Source organism: Python bivittatus, unplaced genomic scaffold, assembly GCF_059951505.1.
Source record: "Python bivittatus isolate LINGU-HERP-01145 unplaced genomic scaffold, Pbiv_v1 ctg000580_np1212, whole genome shotgun sequence".
Taxonomy (NCBI): domain Eukaryota; kingdom Metazoa; phylum Chordata; class Lepidosauria; order Squamata; family Pythonidae; genus Python; species Python bivittatus.
In genome coordinates, this window is record NW_028277087.1 from 2,625,519 (window position 1) to 2,641,485 (window position 15,967).

General features: G+C 45.7%; 1 protein-coding gene across 2 annotated transcripts in view; it reads right to left on the reverse strand.

Annotated features, from left to right (window-relative positions):
- Positions 1–9,006: 9,006 nt before the first annotated feature.
- Positions 9,007–15,967, reverse strand: part of LOC103065677 (scaffold attachment factor B2) — a 36,760-nt gene continuing 29,799 nt past the window's right edge. For both annotated transcript variants that reach the window (XM_088149351.1, XM_088149350.1), the window contains 5 exons: positions 15,534–15,573; positions 14,776–14,888; positions 11,614–11,726; positions 11,198–11,264; positions 9,007–9,988 (listed from right to left, as the gene is read on the reverse strand). In XM_088149351.1, coding sequence (XP_088005477.1) covers positions 9,862–9,988; positions 11,198–11,264; positions 11,614–11,726; positions 14,776–14,888; positions 15,534–15,573 — 460 coding nt within the window. In that variant the 3' untranslated portion in view covers positions 9,007–9,861. The remainder of the gene's footprint in view (positions 9,989–11,197; positions 11,265–11,613; positions 11,727–14,775; positions 14,889–15,533; positions 15,574–15,967) is intronic.

Below are 15,967 nucleotides of genomic sequence, written 5' to 3' on the forward strand. Positions count from 1 at the left end.
TTCTGAGTAATGATGGTCTGGGTGAGCCTTTCCAGGGCTTCTGTGAGGAATATTCTTGGCATATGTTGCGTAAAGTTGCTCGGCTTCTCTTGGAGTTGGACTCCAGCTGGGGTGGTCCTATGGAAGTGACCAAGATACATCTGCACTTAGTTATCTGGAAAGATTTTTAACAAGTAAATCCTGAGGAAGTGGACAGGGTCCTCACTCCCGTGAGCATTGCTGCCTATATTCTGAACCCATGACCCTCCTGGCTGGTTAAGGCCTCCTGGAAGATGGCATGTGGTTGGGTCCAAACAGTAATTAATGCCCCATTGCGGGAGGAGGGTGATGCCACCTGCCTTAAATGAGGTGGTGGTACTCTTAGCCCTTTGAGTTAGTTCTGGCAAGAAGCACCAACCATGAGTACTAACACTATTTTTATTGTATTGTCGAAGGCTTTCACAGCCGGAATACGATGGCTGGTGTGGGTCTTCCGGGCTGTGTGGCCGTGTTCTACTTTTATTGTAATTTTACAGTAACACAGTCTTGCAAGACTGAAAGTATTTCTCCCCTCCTTTCCTTTTATTTTCCAGAAATCTCGGGAGGGTCCCTTCTGAGATGCTTCCCACACCTCTTTTCCTTCTGTGGGCTGAGACACCTTTTACACACCAGTGGTCCCATCTGCAGCTCTTCCTCCTGTCTCCTAAGGTCACTCCCACAGACCATTATGTGTACACCCCTTTCTTAGGAGGCTGTCCTTGGACCCAACCATGTTGGACAACTTTCATCCAGTCTCCAGCTTTCTCTTGGTTGTTGAGAAAGTGGTTGGCTTAAAGCTCCAAAGAACCTTGGACAAAGCGGATTATCTGGACCCGCTTCAGTCAGGATTCAGGCCTGGTTATAGCATGGAGGCAGTACTGGTTGTGCTTGTGAAAGGCCTCTGGAAGACTCAGGATGGGGGTGGTACATCTCTGAAACTTTTGATACCATCAACCATGGTCTTCTTCTGGACCAGTTTAGGGATTGGACATGGGAGGTACTGTGTTGAAGTGGTTCACCTCCTTCCTCCGGGGCCAGTTCCACAGTGTTGGTAGGAGGGGAGAGCTCTAGCCCTAAGCCCCTCTTATGTGGGGTGCCTCAGGATTCAGGACTTTCACCCCTCCTCTTTGAAAAACTACATGAAACTGCTGGGGGAGGTTGTCTGTCGGTTTGGGGTGCAATACTGAGGGCTCTCCTGGGCTTGTGGCTTCTACTTGAGGAGCAGGTGGCAACCATGACTAGGGGGGCCTTTGCACAGATTTATCTTGTGCACCAACTGTGTCCATTCCTGGACCAGACACGTTGTTCACGATCACTCATGTCTTGGTTACTTCCAATGGATTACTCCAATGCACTCTACATGGGGCTGCCCCTGTAGACTATCTGGAAATTATAACTGCTCCAGAATACAGTGGCGTGCACAGTTCTGAGCGCTGCTTGATTTGCCCATATTACCCCCCTGCTGTGCAAGCTGCAATGGCTTCTAGTTTCTTTCGGGGTGCAGTTGAAGGTGCTGGTTCTCCCCTTCAAAGCCCCAAATGGCACAGAGCCAGGTTATTGGCAGGACCGCCTCTCCCGGAGGGTATCTGCCCTCCCCACCAGATCAGATAAAGTGGGCACATTCGAGGTCCCTTCCCTTAAATGCTGCCACCTAGGGAGACCTAGGAAGCACGTCTTTTTTGTAATGGCCCCCGCCCTGGGGAACTCCCTTCCCCTTGAAATCTGGCAGGCCCCCAGCCCCTCGTCTTCCGGAAGGCCTCGAAGAGCTGGCTGTTCCCACAAGCATTGGGGCGGGATGAGGCTGGAACCCAGCAACTGAAATCGGCTGTGGGAATCCCCTTGAGAAACAGGAGGAATAGCCGCAGCCACGGCAACGGTCAGATAAGAGAAATCTGAGACCAAAGCAGGATTGTAATTTGAGAAAGCGTCTCAGACTTGACCCTCCCTCGTTCTCATGAAGATAATGGGAGCGGGAGGAGAAGCCTATTGAGACCTGCAAGTTTCTCTTACTGTAACCTTATAATAAAAGGAGTATTAGCATTCATAACGTTGGTTTTCTAGTCCGGTCTACCTCGCAGGGCTGATAGCAACTATAAATGTCAATGTATGGAGGAGTGTCTGTTTGGGGATCACAGGGAGGTGCTTTTTTAAATTTTAATAGTGGTTTTATTGTTCCTTTTTGCTGTTTTTACTGCTGCGTTTCTGCACTGCCCAGAACTATTGTCCGTAAGGTGGGAAGCCCTATGCATAGGGTTGGTATTACAGTCCGACTTTGAACGGATTGATTCATTTTAATTATTTATATGGTATTACTTTTAATTGCTCACGGGTTTTGGGTTTTAATTGCAAGCCGCCCAGAGTCACCCGTTGGGGGAGATGGGCAGCATACAAATTTAAATAAATAAATAAATAAGTAAATAAATAAATAAGTTAAATAAATAAGTAAATAAATGCCACAGGAAGGGAGGCCTCGGCCTTGCTCCCCATAGCTTTTCTCACTTTCAAGTCTCCTTCTTGGTATTATGAGCATTTTTTTCGCTTTTGGTGTGTTTTATGGCTGAACGGGCATTTTTATTGCATTTTTAAGGGGACCCAGGTGAGGGCTGATCGTCCTGTTCTGACTACAGAATCCGCATTTTTCTCCTTCAGAAGCCAACGGCTCTGAGCGGATACACAACAGCTTCCTGGTTTCTCTTTTCATTCAGCCGCCCTCCGAAAGAATGAGGACTAGGATCTTGCCTCGCGGACCAAAACCTCTGAAGAAGCAAACAGCAACTTGTTTCGTGCTGCCCCCCAATCTCTGCTTGAAGTAAGTAGCACGCTGGACCAACCACCTTCATCTCAGCATCCTGGTGTCTACTGCCAAGCTCCGCCTTTAGAATCTGCCAGGCCCCTCCCGCTAGCGGGCAAGCCCCTCCTCCCAGACTCACAGGCTCCACCCCTTCGGCACCCAGAGAGCGGCGACGTCTTTTTCGGTTTACAGCAGCCGCCTCCCTCTGCTTTCCTGGCGCTTCGGGGGGGCTCAGGCAGTTCTTGATTTTCCAGTGACATTTTCCAGCCGCTGGCCCCTTTTCAGCTGTCTGCAGGCAGTACTTATTCGATGGCAACAAAGAACAGGTTTAAAGATGCTATTGTGTGTTTGCCGGTACTGTGATCCCCTGTTTGGCAAGACGACGGATCGGAAAGGTTGTTTAGAAATATGGGAGATAAACAAACAAGCAGCCCCCCCCCTTCTTCTCTGCAGGCACACTCAGAGATACCTATTGATGGGAACCAAAACAGGGTATCTGCAAACTCCATTTGCTCCGTTCCTTCCCGTGCTGGGCTGAACGTGTTTACGCCAAAGCTTGCTCCTGCTTAATAGATTTAGGACTGCAGCTTTCGAGCGTCTTTCGACAGCCTTTCCGAACACGGCCGTGTTAAAAAGAAAAAAAGAAAAAGAGCTGGAAAACCACCGAATCCCAGAATGAAACAGACCCCCCTCCCCATAAATACAAAACTGGACTTTAAAAACAGGTTAAAAACAATCAAGGGGAGTCAGTATATGGAGATGGCCTGTAGTTCCTTTTCTTTTTCTGCAGTTTATCTAGATCCATGCTTCTCAGCCTGGGCGACTTTAAGATGTGTGGACTTCAACTCCCAGAATTCCCCAGCCGGCATGGAATTCTGGGAGCTGAAGTCCATGGATGCTGGCTGGGGAATTCTGGGAGCTGAAGTCCACACATCTTAAAATCGCCCAGGTTGAGAAACACAGATCTAGATAATGCTGTGGCGACTTTCCATCCAAATGGATTCACAGGGGGGTTTAAATGAAATACAGCATGGGGGGAAAAAAATAGGAAGGATTAAAACAACAAGCCCTTGAAATATTGTGGTAATGTAAGAAGTAGCTTAAGCAATGTCCAGATGGAGGGGTTTTGCCAGTCATCCTAAAAATGCCAGCAGGGCTGAACATGGTCCCTTCCTTCTGCAAAGTAGCTGTTCCCACTGCCATTCTTATCCTAAGTCATGTAAGATTCTAGTCCTCATGTTTCTGGAAACGAAATGGGGCAGGGGAGCAATCTAAAATAGGAGCTTAAGATTCTTTTTCAGTGAAAACAATAACGTTATTTCCGAGAAGGACACTGAGTTTCATACAGTGTGATATAGTGTTGGGAGAATTTTATCCTAGAATCTTAGGATGGGAGGGGATCTGGGGTCATCAAGTCCAACCCTCTGCACGCTGCAGGGTTCACCACACCAGTGTTTTTCACACTAGGCAACTTTCAGAGGTGTGGACTCCAACTCCCAGAATTCCCCAGCCAGCCTGCTGGCTGGGGAATTCTGGGAGTTGAAGTCCACACCTCTGAAAGTTGCCACGGTTGAGAAATCCTGCACAACACCATCCTTGACAGGGGACGATTCAGCCTCTGTTTGTTCACTTGAAGATTCAGATGCATAAGGGATGGGATTCAGCAAAGATGGGGAAAGTAAAGAGGCTTGAAAATACATTTTCTAAACGAGCCTGTAATACATGCAGTCCTTATTTTAACAGTCCTGCTGCTCCCCGAGAGAATTAGCCAAGAACAGCGTCCAGGTATGAATTGCATCATAATCATTTCCCCGAAGGACTGTGATAAAATACTTTTTTTCCTAAGGGAATTAAAAAATCACTCTGGTTCTGTTCTGCCGCGCTGGTTAACCACATTGGGGAGAGCCCCAGCGCACCATGCCGGACTGGATGATCGTTAACCGCGGTTCGATTTTTGTAGCCAAGCATGTTGTGAGAATGTAGGCTGTCGGGTCAGTGTGTGACCCTCCAACAGGAATTGACTCAGTAGCGTGGATGAACAGAGCCTCAGTGTGATTAGAATCCCAGGGTGTGAACCCAGATTAAAGTCAGTGGCTTTCTATCCTTTTTTAAACACCGAATTGGGGAGAAATACGCCAATATTTGCAGATGTACAGGCACAGCTAGGGAAAAAGAGCCATTCAAAGGGGTCATTCGATCCACTGAGCCCTGAATTTCCTAGAAGGTACCGATGCACACGTTGCGTTCAACTGCAGAAAACCCAAACGAATCAAGCCCCAGATGTTACACCAGTGCAGCCAACCGGTTTGTAATTGGCTGGGCTAAACACGCAGGCATTTGCAGATCAACAGGATGTTCTGCTGTGTGCGCAAGGGGCAGGGCGCGGGCAGGACGTTGTTTTTACCAGGTTGACCCGATTGAGCCCCTTGGGGACGTTGCTGCCAAACGTGTCGTGTGAACCAGCCCGTGTCTGTGTGATCCTCTGGATCGCCATATTGCTAACAAAGCTTTGGAAGGCTTCAAGTGTAGATTCACACAACTTTGGAGTTTTCAAACTTGGCCACTTTAAGACGTGCGGACTTCAACTCCCAGAATTCCCCAGCCAGCCATGCTGGGTGGGGAATTCTGGGAGTTGAAGTCCGCACATCTTAAAGCCACCAAGCTTGAAAAACACTGGTCTAAATCAACTGATTTAGTTCAGGATTTAGCCAAACCTGAACTAGAAACGTCATTGTAGAGAAGCAGTGGTGGGTTATTAGGAAAATCAACCCAAAACTATTGCATGCATTTTTCTCCATTCCTCTGACCGTGAAGCAGGAAGCTGTATATATGGGGAACAGAATAGCGTCCTACCTCGCAGGGTTATTGTGAGATCAACATGCATGAAGTGCTTTAAAAGCTCTAAAAGGAGTCGCAAGCTATAAACGTTCGATATAAGAAAGAAAAAGATTTGGGGAAAACCGATTTTACTTCTTCTGTGACCAAAGGAAAGAATTATGGAATTTATGTAATACTTGACATCCTTCATCCTGACCTTTTTTAAAAAAAAAAAAAGAAGAAATGAAAAGCTCTCTTGAAGGGGGACGGTTTCTGCAGTAGACGAATTAGCTTAGCTTGCGAATTCACTGGAGGTGGAGAAAATAAATTATTCTATACATTGCCAAAAGAAAGAAAAAAGAAAGAAAAGAAGAAAAGGAAAGAAATCGGCGTTGATTCAGAAAGAGAAGAGGCGACATTGGTTAATTCCTACTGCCATCTGGTGGCTGGCTCAAACACTGCAGGGGTAAGAAGCCAACCAATGGGAGACGTCCAGAAGCAGAGATGAGGTCATCCGATCTCATTGAGAGCCGGCGTGGTAAACTCTGCATTTTGCAACCGAAAATAGGAGCATTGTCTGTTATAAGGAGGAGAAACCCACTGCTCAATGGCAAGGCGTCTATTCTGGATGCAAAAAGTCCAGATTCAACCACCAGCTACCCCAGGAAAGCTTGGGCTTAATTTTGACAGCATCGTTGGTGGCCGGATCCCCAATCAATCCATCAGGTTTGCAAGCCGAGACTCCCATCTTCCTCAACTGTTGTATATTGTGCTATTTTGCCATTTACGGTAGCTTGTTCCGTACTAATTTTTTAAAAGAGGGCAGGGGAGGTCTATCGATTCACAATCTTCGAGTCCTAATTCTCCAGAGTTAAAAAATAATCTCTGTAGAGTAGAAATAGGGCCTTGGAAAAAATGGCTTTCCATGAAATCTTGCCTGACGTTAAGTTTTGGAGAATGGAAACACTTGCTAGCGTCTTTTAGGACATTTTGGTTTGGTTGGTTTTAATAAAGGTATTGCCCTTGCAGAGGTGTTAGAATTGGGGTGTTTTCTTACTCCAGGATACAACACAAAACATACAAATAAACATTATATGCCATCAAGTTGTTGACTTTTAGCGACCACATAGATTTTCTCCATGAGGATCTCCCCTCCCTTCTTCTCCTTCGATCTCCTCCCTCTCTTGAATCCATTTCAAGATTTTGCAATATAACCCAAATTTAAACTACCTCAGGAGGCTGCAATACAGAGTATCTTCCCTTTCGTTTTTCCACCCAGCTGCGCCCCGGTACTCCATTCTGCTCGTCCTGTTTTTCTCCCATATTGAAATAGATTAAATCACAAGTGTGTTCTCTCCCCAGCGAAGAAATTAGGTTATTCCCAACCAAAAAGGGGAAATTACACTCATCTATCCTGAGCAAATTCAACAGGTAAGAGCTGTTACCTAAGAAATCACATTGTATCCACCCGATGCACAACTAGCTATTAAGGAAGAGGTGGTCAGAAAACAGAGAGAGAGAGAGAGAGAGAGAGAGAGAGAGATGGTAGCCCTAATTACTAACATGCGGTCAAACATACATGCAGATTTTGAGAGGAAATGTATTTAAAGGTTAGAAATGGACTGAAAACCACAGAACTGAGAGATAAAGCAAGAATTTCACTTAAGAAATGAAATCCATGGGCCTAGGGTAGAGAATAAATTTGGCACCAATTCATGTGAAAAGGAGTTTGGAACTCTAATTGATCATAAAGCTAATTATGAGTAAGGAACGCCATGGCTCCTATAGCAGGGAGGTTTCCAAGCTAGGAAGAAGTAATATTTTTTTCTGAATTGGCTAGATCCCACCTCAGTCCAGGTCTGGCACCAGATTTGAAGAAAGAGTCTGGGAAACAGGAGCAGAGGAGGACACGGAGGAGGATCAGGAAATTAAGTCATAGGAAGAGAGATGGAAGAAAACGGGGAGGTTTAGTCTTCCTCCATCTGGAGCACAGGACGAGGAATAAGGGATTTAGGATACTGGGAGGGGATGTTAGAAAAAGCTCCCGGGAAGAGCTGTTGGCTCTTCACTGGACACCTTCAAACAGAGGCTGGACAACCATCAGCCAGAGACCCTGAGCTGATTTCTAGGCAGACCAAGCGCCGGGTCTTGATGCTCCCGGGGTATCTTTCAAGTTTTAAGTTCGTGTATTTCCTGCTTTGCTGAAGACATTTGTAAGGCTGACTAACTCTACGACGACTCTGGGCCACACAGAGTAAAAACAACTGCACATTTTTCAAAAAAGCACTACCATGAAAAGACAATCCAACACACGAGGATGCGGCAAATACTCTAATTGAGGGCCTGGGGGAAGAATCAGGGGTTCAGAGCTTTTTTGAGCATGGCTTGAGGGGGGAGGGAGAGAGATCTTGGGGCAGGGGGTCCATAGGGAGGTCAAAAAAGCCAAGATGGCAGCCACGACCAGCGTTCCAAGGGGCAGAAGCTGTGACTGACAAGGACGCTTCCTAGTCCCATCTCTACAGCTTAATGCAGTGTTGTCCAAACTTGGCCACTTTAAGATGAGTGGACTTCAACTCCCAGAATTCCCCAGCCAGCCATGGAGTTGGGAGTTGAAGTCCACTGGGAGTTGAAGTCCACTCATCTTAAAGTGGCCAGGTTTGGACAACACTGGCTTAATGGATGGGACCCTTTTCATGGATGAGACCTGGGGCATGTCTACTCTGCCTGATCGTAGAGACCAAGCATCAAACAGGGGTTGGACTAGATGACCTCTGAAGGACCTTCTACCTTTCTACCATTGCAGAAACACACCCATTCAAATAGGTGAAGTTCCTCCCTGCCACCCTCTCTAGTTTCTACTATTTCCAATGGGTCCTTAGGGAGCTCAGAGGCACCCTTCGAGTGAGGGCATCGCTGGAAGCAGGTGCTTCTCTTGGGAGCGGGCGAGACTTCCGATTCTGCTTTTTAAACTGAAAAAGAACATTAATGAAACTCCAAGATAGTGAATCTCGAAGGTATCTTCATTCTCTCCTCCGTGCAAAGATGCTCCCTCCCTGGAAAGGCCAAATAACTGGAGCTGGAGGTGATCGGTGGGATTCCAGAGCCAAATTTGCAAGCTGTGAGAACCTAGCCTAAGCTGGACCCAGGTTGAAGGATCCGTGTGGATGGGCAGGATGGACGGAACTGAGGGTCGCAGAACTTATAAAAATGGCAGAGTCTAGGCCAGTGTTTTTCAAACTTGGTAACTTTAAAAGGTGTGGGTTTCAACTCCCAGAATTCCCTAGCCACCGTTTTTTTCAGCTTCTTTGCAGAGGCGGCATTTGCTGTCTGTTGCTGTCTTCTCGATTCTGGCTTTGTATGCATTTGTTCTTAAGGCTTGGTTTGTGCAACCGGAATTAGCTCCTCTGTCTCTTTCTTTAACTTTCCTGCTCTTAGCCGTTGTTGTTCTTGTTATAGATATGCCTCCCAACTCCCAGCGACTCTGGGCGGTTTACAAATGATTTAAAACATGGAAGACATGGCAGTAACAACAAGAGGGAACGAAAAAGGATAGAGATGGCAAAATAACAAACGGGGTGGAACAAAAGAAAACCACCTGATAAAAAGGAGGCTTCAGTCATCCCCACCGAAGGCCTGGGGAAACAGCCAGGTCCCTTCGAAACCCCAGCAGGACGGGGGCCGTTCAGATCTTCCAAGGAATGCAGGCCCTCCTGATCTTAAAGGACGTCCATTCCCCCAGAAAACTGATCATGCCCTTTGCTTGTGCCCTCCCCCCTCTGAACTAGAATCTCTATCTTTCGCTCTGGTTACTGTGCCCCCCACTAACGCTTACGCCTGCTCAGCCATGCTAAGGCAAGACTGAAGGCTAGCCACACTCACTATTCATCCTTCCCGCAGGGAACACGGACGGCAAACGCTCCAGATCGTCGTTCACCAGCTCACCCAACCTGCACCAAGGATTTCCCCACTAGCTCAATACAGTACAGATTTATTATTTGTGGAAAATGGAATGTTTCCTCCAAAACAGCTGAGTGGTGTCCAGATAAGAACATACCCAGAGCAAGGGGGGAAAACATACACACACGCGCACACACGCACACACACGTAACACAATTGAGTTCACGTCATCTGCAAGCTACTGCGGTGAGCTTCTGTTTCAGTGACAACAGTTCAAGGCGATAACCAGGGGAGCAAAATTCCACAGAGTTGCCACGTTTTGTCAAGAAGCAAAGTCTTCAATAACGGCGAGCAAAACGGGGGTCACTCGGCCGGTTCGTTCTCTCCTGGCTTGCAAAGCCGCCTTGCATGTCGGCTCCTTGCACTGCTGGGTCCTGCGGTCCGCCCTGGGCAAACTCTCCACGCCTGTGAACAAAGGGCAATGCATAACTGCTTCAGTCCTGCAATATCTCGCGTTCCCTTAGATTAGCAGAAGGCTACCTAGGGTCCCCCAGACCTTTCGGACAGATTATGTACAAAAGTCACCCTTCCAGGGGCAGAACATGTCAGGGCTCCCCCAAATCTTCCGTTTTGCTTCCAGAATCCGCCAATCCAACCATCCAGAGATAATTTCCTGGAGATAAATCTACATGAAGCAGTTCTCAGCATTCAGGGTATGGTCTGCACTCAAAATGCTTGCTTTCGAGGGAAGATCCGGTCCTGAACACTACAAACCTCTTCCTGTGTCAGAAGATCCACTTCCAGAGAACTACCCATGTCCCCCGGTGCATTGGGCGAGACAGGAATATGCCATCCTTGGACTGATGTATTTTGCACGTCCCTAATTGCACATCCCTCAGCTAACTTCAGAACGTTTGGAGCACATTAGGGAGCCTACTTGTGCCCGAGACAGATAGTTGGATTGGCACATTTGCTGAGATTAAAACCACAAAGCATTTAAAAGTAATTTCAAGTTACAACGAAAATGGGACAATTTAAAAACAACTCGTTTCAGTGTGAATTTTGACATATTTCTTAAGCAAACTTGCATCACAGCGAACCACCAGACTGAAATGTGAATCTTTGTCCCACTTAATAGTGCTTTTATCTCATCCAGGGACCTCATCATCCAAAATTCTGGGTTAACCATCATCCCGTCTTTCCACTTTAAAAAAATAACATTATTTTAGCCTCCTCAGTATGGAATATAAAGGCCCATAGCAGGGTAAATGAAAGCCAGGTCATCAAAGTTCAATGGTGGGCAGTTACCGGATGGAAAAATCTTTCTACCCCAAAGTGGAAAGGGTCTCCTAGGGTTAATATTCAGGGTGCCCAATAATCAAATTCATGAGCTATTAGTTTGCATTTCAGAGAATCCTAGCAAGTAAGGTTTGGGAGGGACCTTGGCGGTCAGTTAGGGCAAGAAATCTATCACTGTAGTGACTCCATTAAGAGGGACCACAACTTTGTCGCAAAACATATGGGTGGTTTTTTTGGAGGGGGGGATACACCTTGCTTATTCTTCTGCATGGAAAAAAAATCAAACTTTATCTGGCTGCATGAAGAGATGAGCTTTGCTCCACCAAGCTGACTTCTTGGGGAATGGACACAGAGGAGTCCTTTACTAATACTCACCCCGATATCTCTCCTCTGTTCATTACGTGGCCAGGCCCGGATGGGCCAGGAGCACTCCGCTCACCACCTAAAAAGCCGAAAGTGAGCAGGGAAGGGGGAGTTACTTATTTCATGATGGCATACACATCCAGCCATCATTCCTGAAGAACTCTTGTAAAACCATCAGGATTTCAAGTTGTGAATGTGGCAAGTCACATGCAGAGGCTCCACTGCTTTCCTGGGCACCCCAAAATCTTGGGGGCTCCACCTGTGACGTCTGACCCAAAGATCTGGCTTGGCCTCTCGCTGCCTCACGGAGGACACAGGAGGCGGCCTAACTGAGAACAGGCCACGTGCTTTCATCTCAGGCAGAGAAAGGCGGCACTGCAGAATTGAGAACTGCCCCGCTCTGTCTAGGAACAAAGCCGGGCTCTTACCTTGCCATCGTTCATGTTCCCGTCCCATCATCTCTCCATCTGCGCTCCCCGGCCAGGAGCGGTCTTGATGCCCCTCGAGCTTCCGGCTGTGATCTCCCCAGTGTCGCCCTTCCCTGGAGTGGGGGGGGGAAAATCAGCTCTCTTCTCTCTTGGGAAAACTCTCAGTAGTTTTCAAGGATGAGAAAAGAGGATGTTTCCCCATCAGTACAACCAACACAGTATGGGGGTCTGGGCAACTTCACCCCATGTAACTAAGTTCACACACTGCACTAAGCTGTCATTTTGTTTGACAGATTTGGGCTTAAATGTGTGGGCAAACACCCATTTAAATTATCATTGTCGTTACTGTTGTTGTTTTAAACTATTTTTTTTTAGTTGTTGTGTATTTTCTTTTTTATTTGTGTGCTGCCCAGAGTTGTTAGGAACTGAGGGGCATACACAGATCCTAGAATTTTACCAAGGGGAATATAAAATAAAATCAAGAGAATGACTGATGGCAGAGGGACATAGTTGTCAATGGTTTCTTAGTTATTAGAAAGATTTAAAGTAGATAAAAGAATGTATGGTATTGAACAATGTAAGGCTGAATTTGAAATGGAATTGTGTGCAAATGATGAACATGTAATTGCTAAGATGCATAAACCTTTGTTGGAATTTGAAACAGAAGAAGAACAGGTCAAAGAATGCATGATAAAATGGGCTAAAAACTTTGGTTGTGATATACGGATGGAACAATGGGGAAATATGTGGTTGAAAGGATTGAAATTTACATTAGGTTATAATCGTAAAAAATTTTTTTATAAAATAATGTTCCGTTGGTATATGACACCAGAAAAATTATCTAGAATGTATAAAGATACTTCAAATTTATGCTGGAAATGTGAACAACAAGCAGGGACATTTGATCATGCTTGGCGGACGTGTAAAAAAGCTAGAAAATTTTGGGCTCAAATACATACAGTGATTCAGAGGATTTTAAAGATTAATACTGAATCAAAACCAGAACTTTTCCTCCTGGGACAGATGGATAAACAGTTAGAAAAGAGCCACGGAACACTGTTTTTACACACAACTGCAGTGAGATTATTGTATGCACAAAGATGGAAAGATTTGGCAATACCTACAATGGAGGAATGGTTGGTGAAGATGCCAGAACTTGCCGAGATGGCCAAATTGACTTATTCGATCAGAGAAAAGACAGGATCTACATTTGTCAGTGACTGGAAACCCCTTATGGACTTTTTGCATAAGAAAGAAAAAAATGAACGTGTGGTTTATGGTTTTGATGATTAAACAGGACAGATTATAGAAAGAAGAGAGTCATAGTGTAACCTTAGAGAGAGATGTGAAAATATAATTGTACTTATAATTGCTGTGAAGATCGGAAGCCACTTCTTTATATCTTTTTTTTATATCTTTTTTCTACTCTTCTTTTTTTTCTACTTTAATTTCCTCTTACTTTTTCTTTTTTGCACTTTTACCTTTTTCTTTTATTTCTCCCTTTCTCTTTTTTCCTTCTCATTCCACTTCAGTTTGTACTTTTTCTTACTATTATTAAAGCGCTCAATAAAAATTATATTAACAAAAGGAATCGAATGGCATACAAATTTGATTAATCAATAAACTCAGCCATGGTGGGCTTGAAACATGTTTATGGCTTGGTGCAATGGGCAAATTCAGCCAAGCGTTGAATTATTCCACAAACCCTGATTAAAATTATGGATCAACAGAGCTCGGGTCTGCCAAGAAAGAACTAGGAAATGCTGATTAAGTCTTGCTTTAGAACAAATCTTGCAGCATCTCCATATCTAGGTGCCCTTTAGAGGGTGTTGGGATGATGACTTCCAGAATTCCCAACCAGCCCACCTAAAGACCTGATACATCTAGTTCAGGGTTTCCCCACCATGGCAACTTAAAGATATGTGGACTTTAACTCCCAGAATTCCCCAGCCAACATTTGTGGACTTCACTGGCTGAGGAATTCTGGGAGTTGAAGTCAACACATCTTTAAGTTGCCATGTTAGGGAAACACTGATCTAGAAGATGCTAGGTTAGGGAAGGCTGATTTTGACTAACAAACAGCAACAAGAGGAAAGAATGAGACATTTCTTAACCAAATGCTGTCTCCTTTTCTTGCAAAAAAATTGCTTCAGTAATGAAACTGGAAGCTATTCTCAGTCGATTCACAATTTGGAACGCATGTGGAGGGTTATAGAGGATAAGAGACAAATAGGTGGGGGGGAACCCCTTCAGGACAGAAGTGCCTTTTCGTAAACCAAGCAAGCAATGAAATGTATGGAATGGGCTGCAGTGGTCTTCATGAATTCTCAAGGGAGAATTATGGGAATTCCCAGAGAATCAGATCTAAACAGACCAACTTCCTAACAGTGGACATCATAGTGCGGCCAAGGCTGCAAAGAGAACCAGAACTGCCCCAAGTGGTCCTAAGGCTACAGCGCCGGCAGCAAACGTTGCATCAGGCAGTAACTCGGACCTCCTCTTCTCCTTGAACTTACGTGCAATCATCGGGTCTTGCATTTTTTCCTTCTTCCTTTCGAACTGGAAATCCTACAGTAGGGACCCTCTAACAATGGATTTCTGGATGTCACAGACATTGGCTGGGGAGGGTACCAATCTTTCAGCCCAACCGTGCTGAAGGGAACTTCCCCATTCCCCCTGCCCTAATTCCCAATGTTTGAATTCATGAATTTGTGTTGATCTTCTGGCTGGCCATCCCAGCTCCTCTTATCTCCTGAACAGTCAAGTCTCCACCCCAGCAAACCGTATCGAGAGATCCGACGCCCCATCAAGGATACCAGGCCCAAACCTGGTGTGCATGTCCCCCTCCTTCTTTCTCCCGAAAGCATGGCTGATGTGATGGAATGGACTTATGAAGGCCAGGCTCAGAGAGATAAGCGTGTTCTTAGCCCCCAGCAGGAGCGTGGGAAGTTCAAGAAGATGAGGCTGGCACCTCCCTAAGGAATTCACGGTGTGGTGGCTGGCTGGCTTGGGAACCTGGGTTCAGTCTGGAGAGATTTTCTGTCTGGAGGTTGTAGCTAATAAACGCAATGGAACTGTATTTGCATTGTCTCTCGGAGTTCTTTGGGCTGAACCTGACAGCTGCTGCGGCAAAGGAGCCTCTCCCCCTTTAAATAAACTCACCGGGATTGGGGTGGTAAACCTCGTCCTTTGCTCAGCCTCCTCTCTGACCCGTAACCCACCCAGCCATCCCGGGAATGGCGATCGGGGCCTCCGTGCCGCTCATCAGGATAGTGCTGAAAGAGAAGGCCAAAATCAGGTAGGAAGCTTCTCGCTGCAAAATGTTCGCATCTAAGAAACAAAGGACAGTTATATTAAGGTTTCAGGGGCCAGCTCTGTCTTCTGGGCACCCTCGGGCCATCCAAGCAGCTGAATGTGGAAGCCAGCTCCAGCAAAAAACTCTGGGGCTGCACAGGTTGGGAATAAATTATGACCCTGCCACCCCTTACATCTGTAACAAATCCACTTTGAGTTTAATCGCTGCAGAAAGCAAGTGTCTGTATTAAACAAAACCTTATTTTGGATGAGGAAGTATCTAATTTCACGGTCCAATTTTTAATGGCTAATTTGCATTCCCATGTCAGTGGTGTGCAAGTGTGTGAAAAAGACCACTCAGGAGAGCAGCATCTAAGGAAAAAAAATCTGGATTGCCCAAATGGCAAGCTATGAGTGACTGTGCGGTCCCTGCTACCCCTTCCTCCCCTCGATGGGCGTGGGGGGTCACACCACAAACATGGTTCAGGCGACATCCTGTAGTCCGCCTTCAACCTCAGACATGCCCCCTTAGAATCTCAAATCCTAAATTCTAAAATGTGGGCAATTTTCCAGCAAGAGAAAGGAATTTTTAACAACAAGAACACCACAGATCAAGCCAAGCGTACCTGTCCATCTCGGTCCGGCACTATTCTTGAACTTTCTCTCCTAGGAGGGGAAAAAGAAATGATCCGCAACGCATATATTTATCGGAAACTAAAATAATTCTGAATTTAAGATGATTCTACCCCCCACCCTCCACAGAGAAAGCATAAACAGATATCTTTATAAACACAGATAAAAATCCTGCAGAATGCCTTAATTTTCTATCTTGTCAATGAAAGATCACAACACCGATTGAAACAATCCTAGTGATTTCCCCCTCCCCAATAAAAGGGCCTATGTCAAATTTTTGTCTGCAAGTATGTAAATCTGTATATATACTGCCAAAAACCACATCCCAAAAAGGGGCAGTGCCAAGACCAAAAGAATGAATTGATTAAATTATTGATTAAAATTGATTTCTTACAAAATAAGGTATCCCACTTATAAAATTAATTGT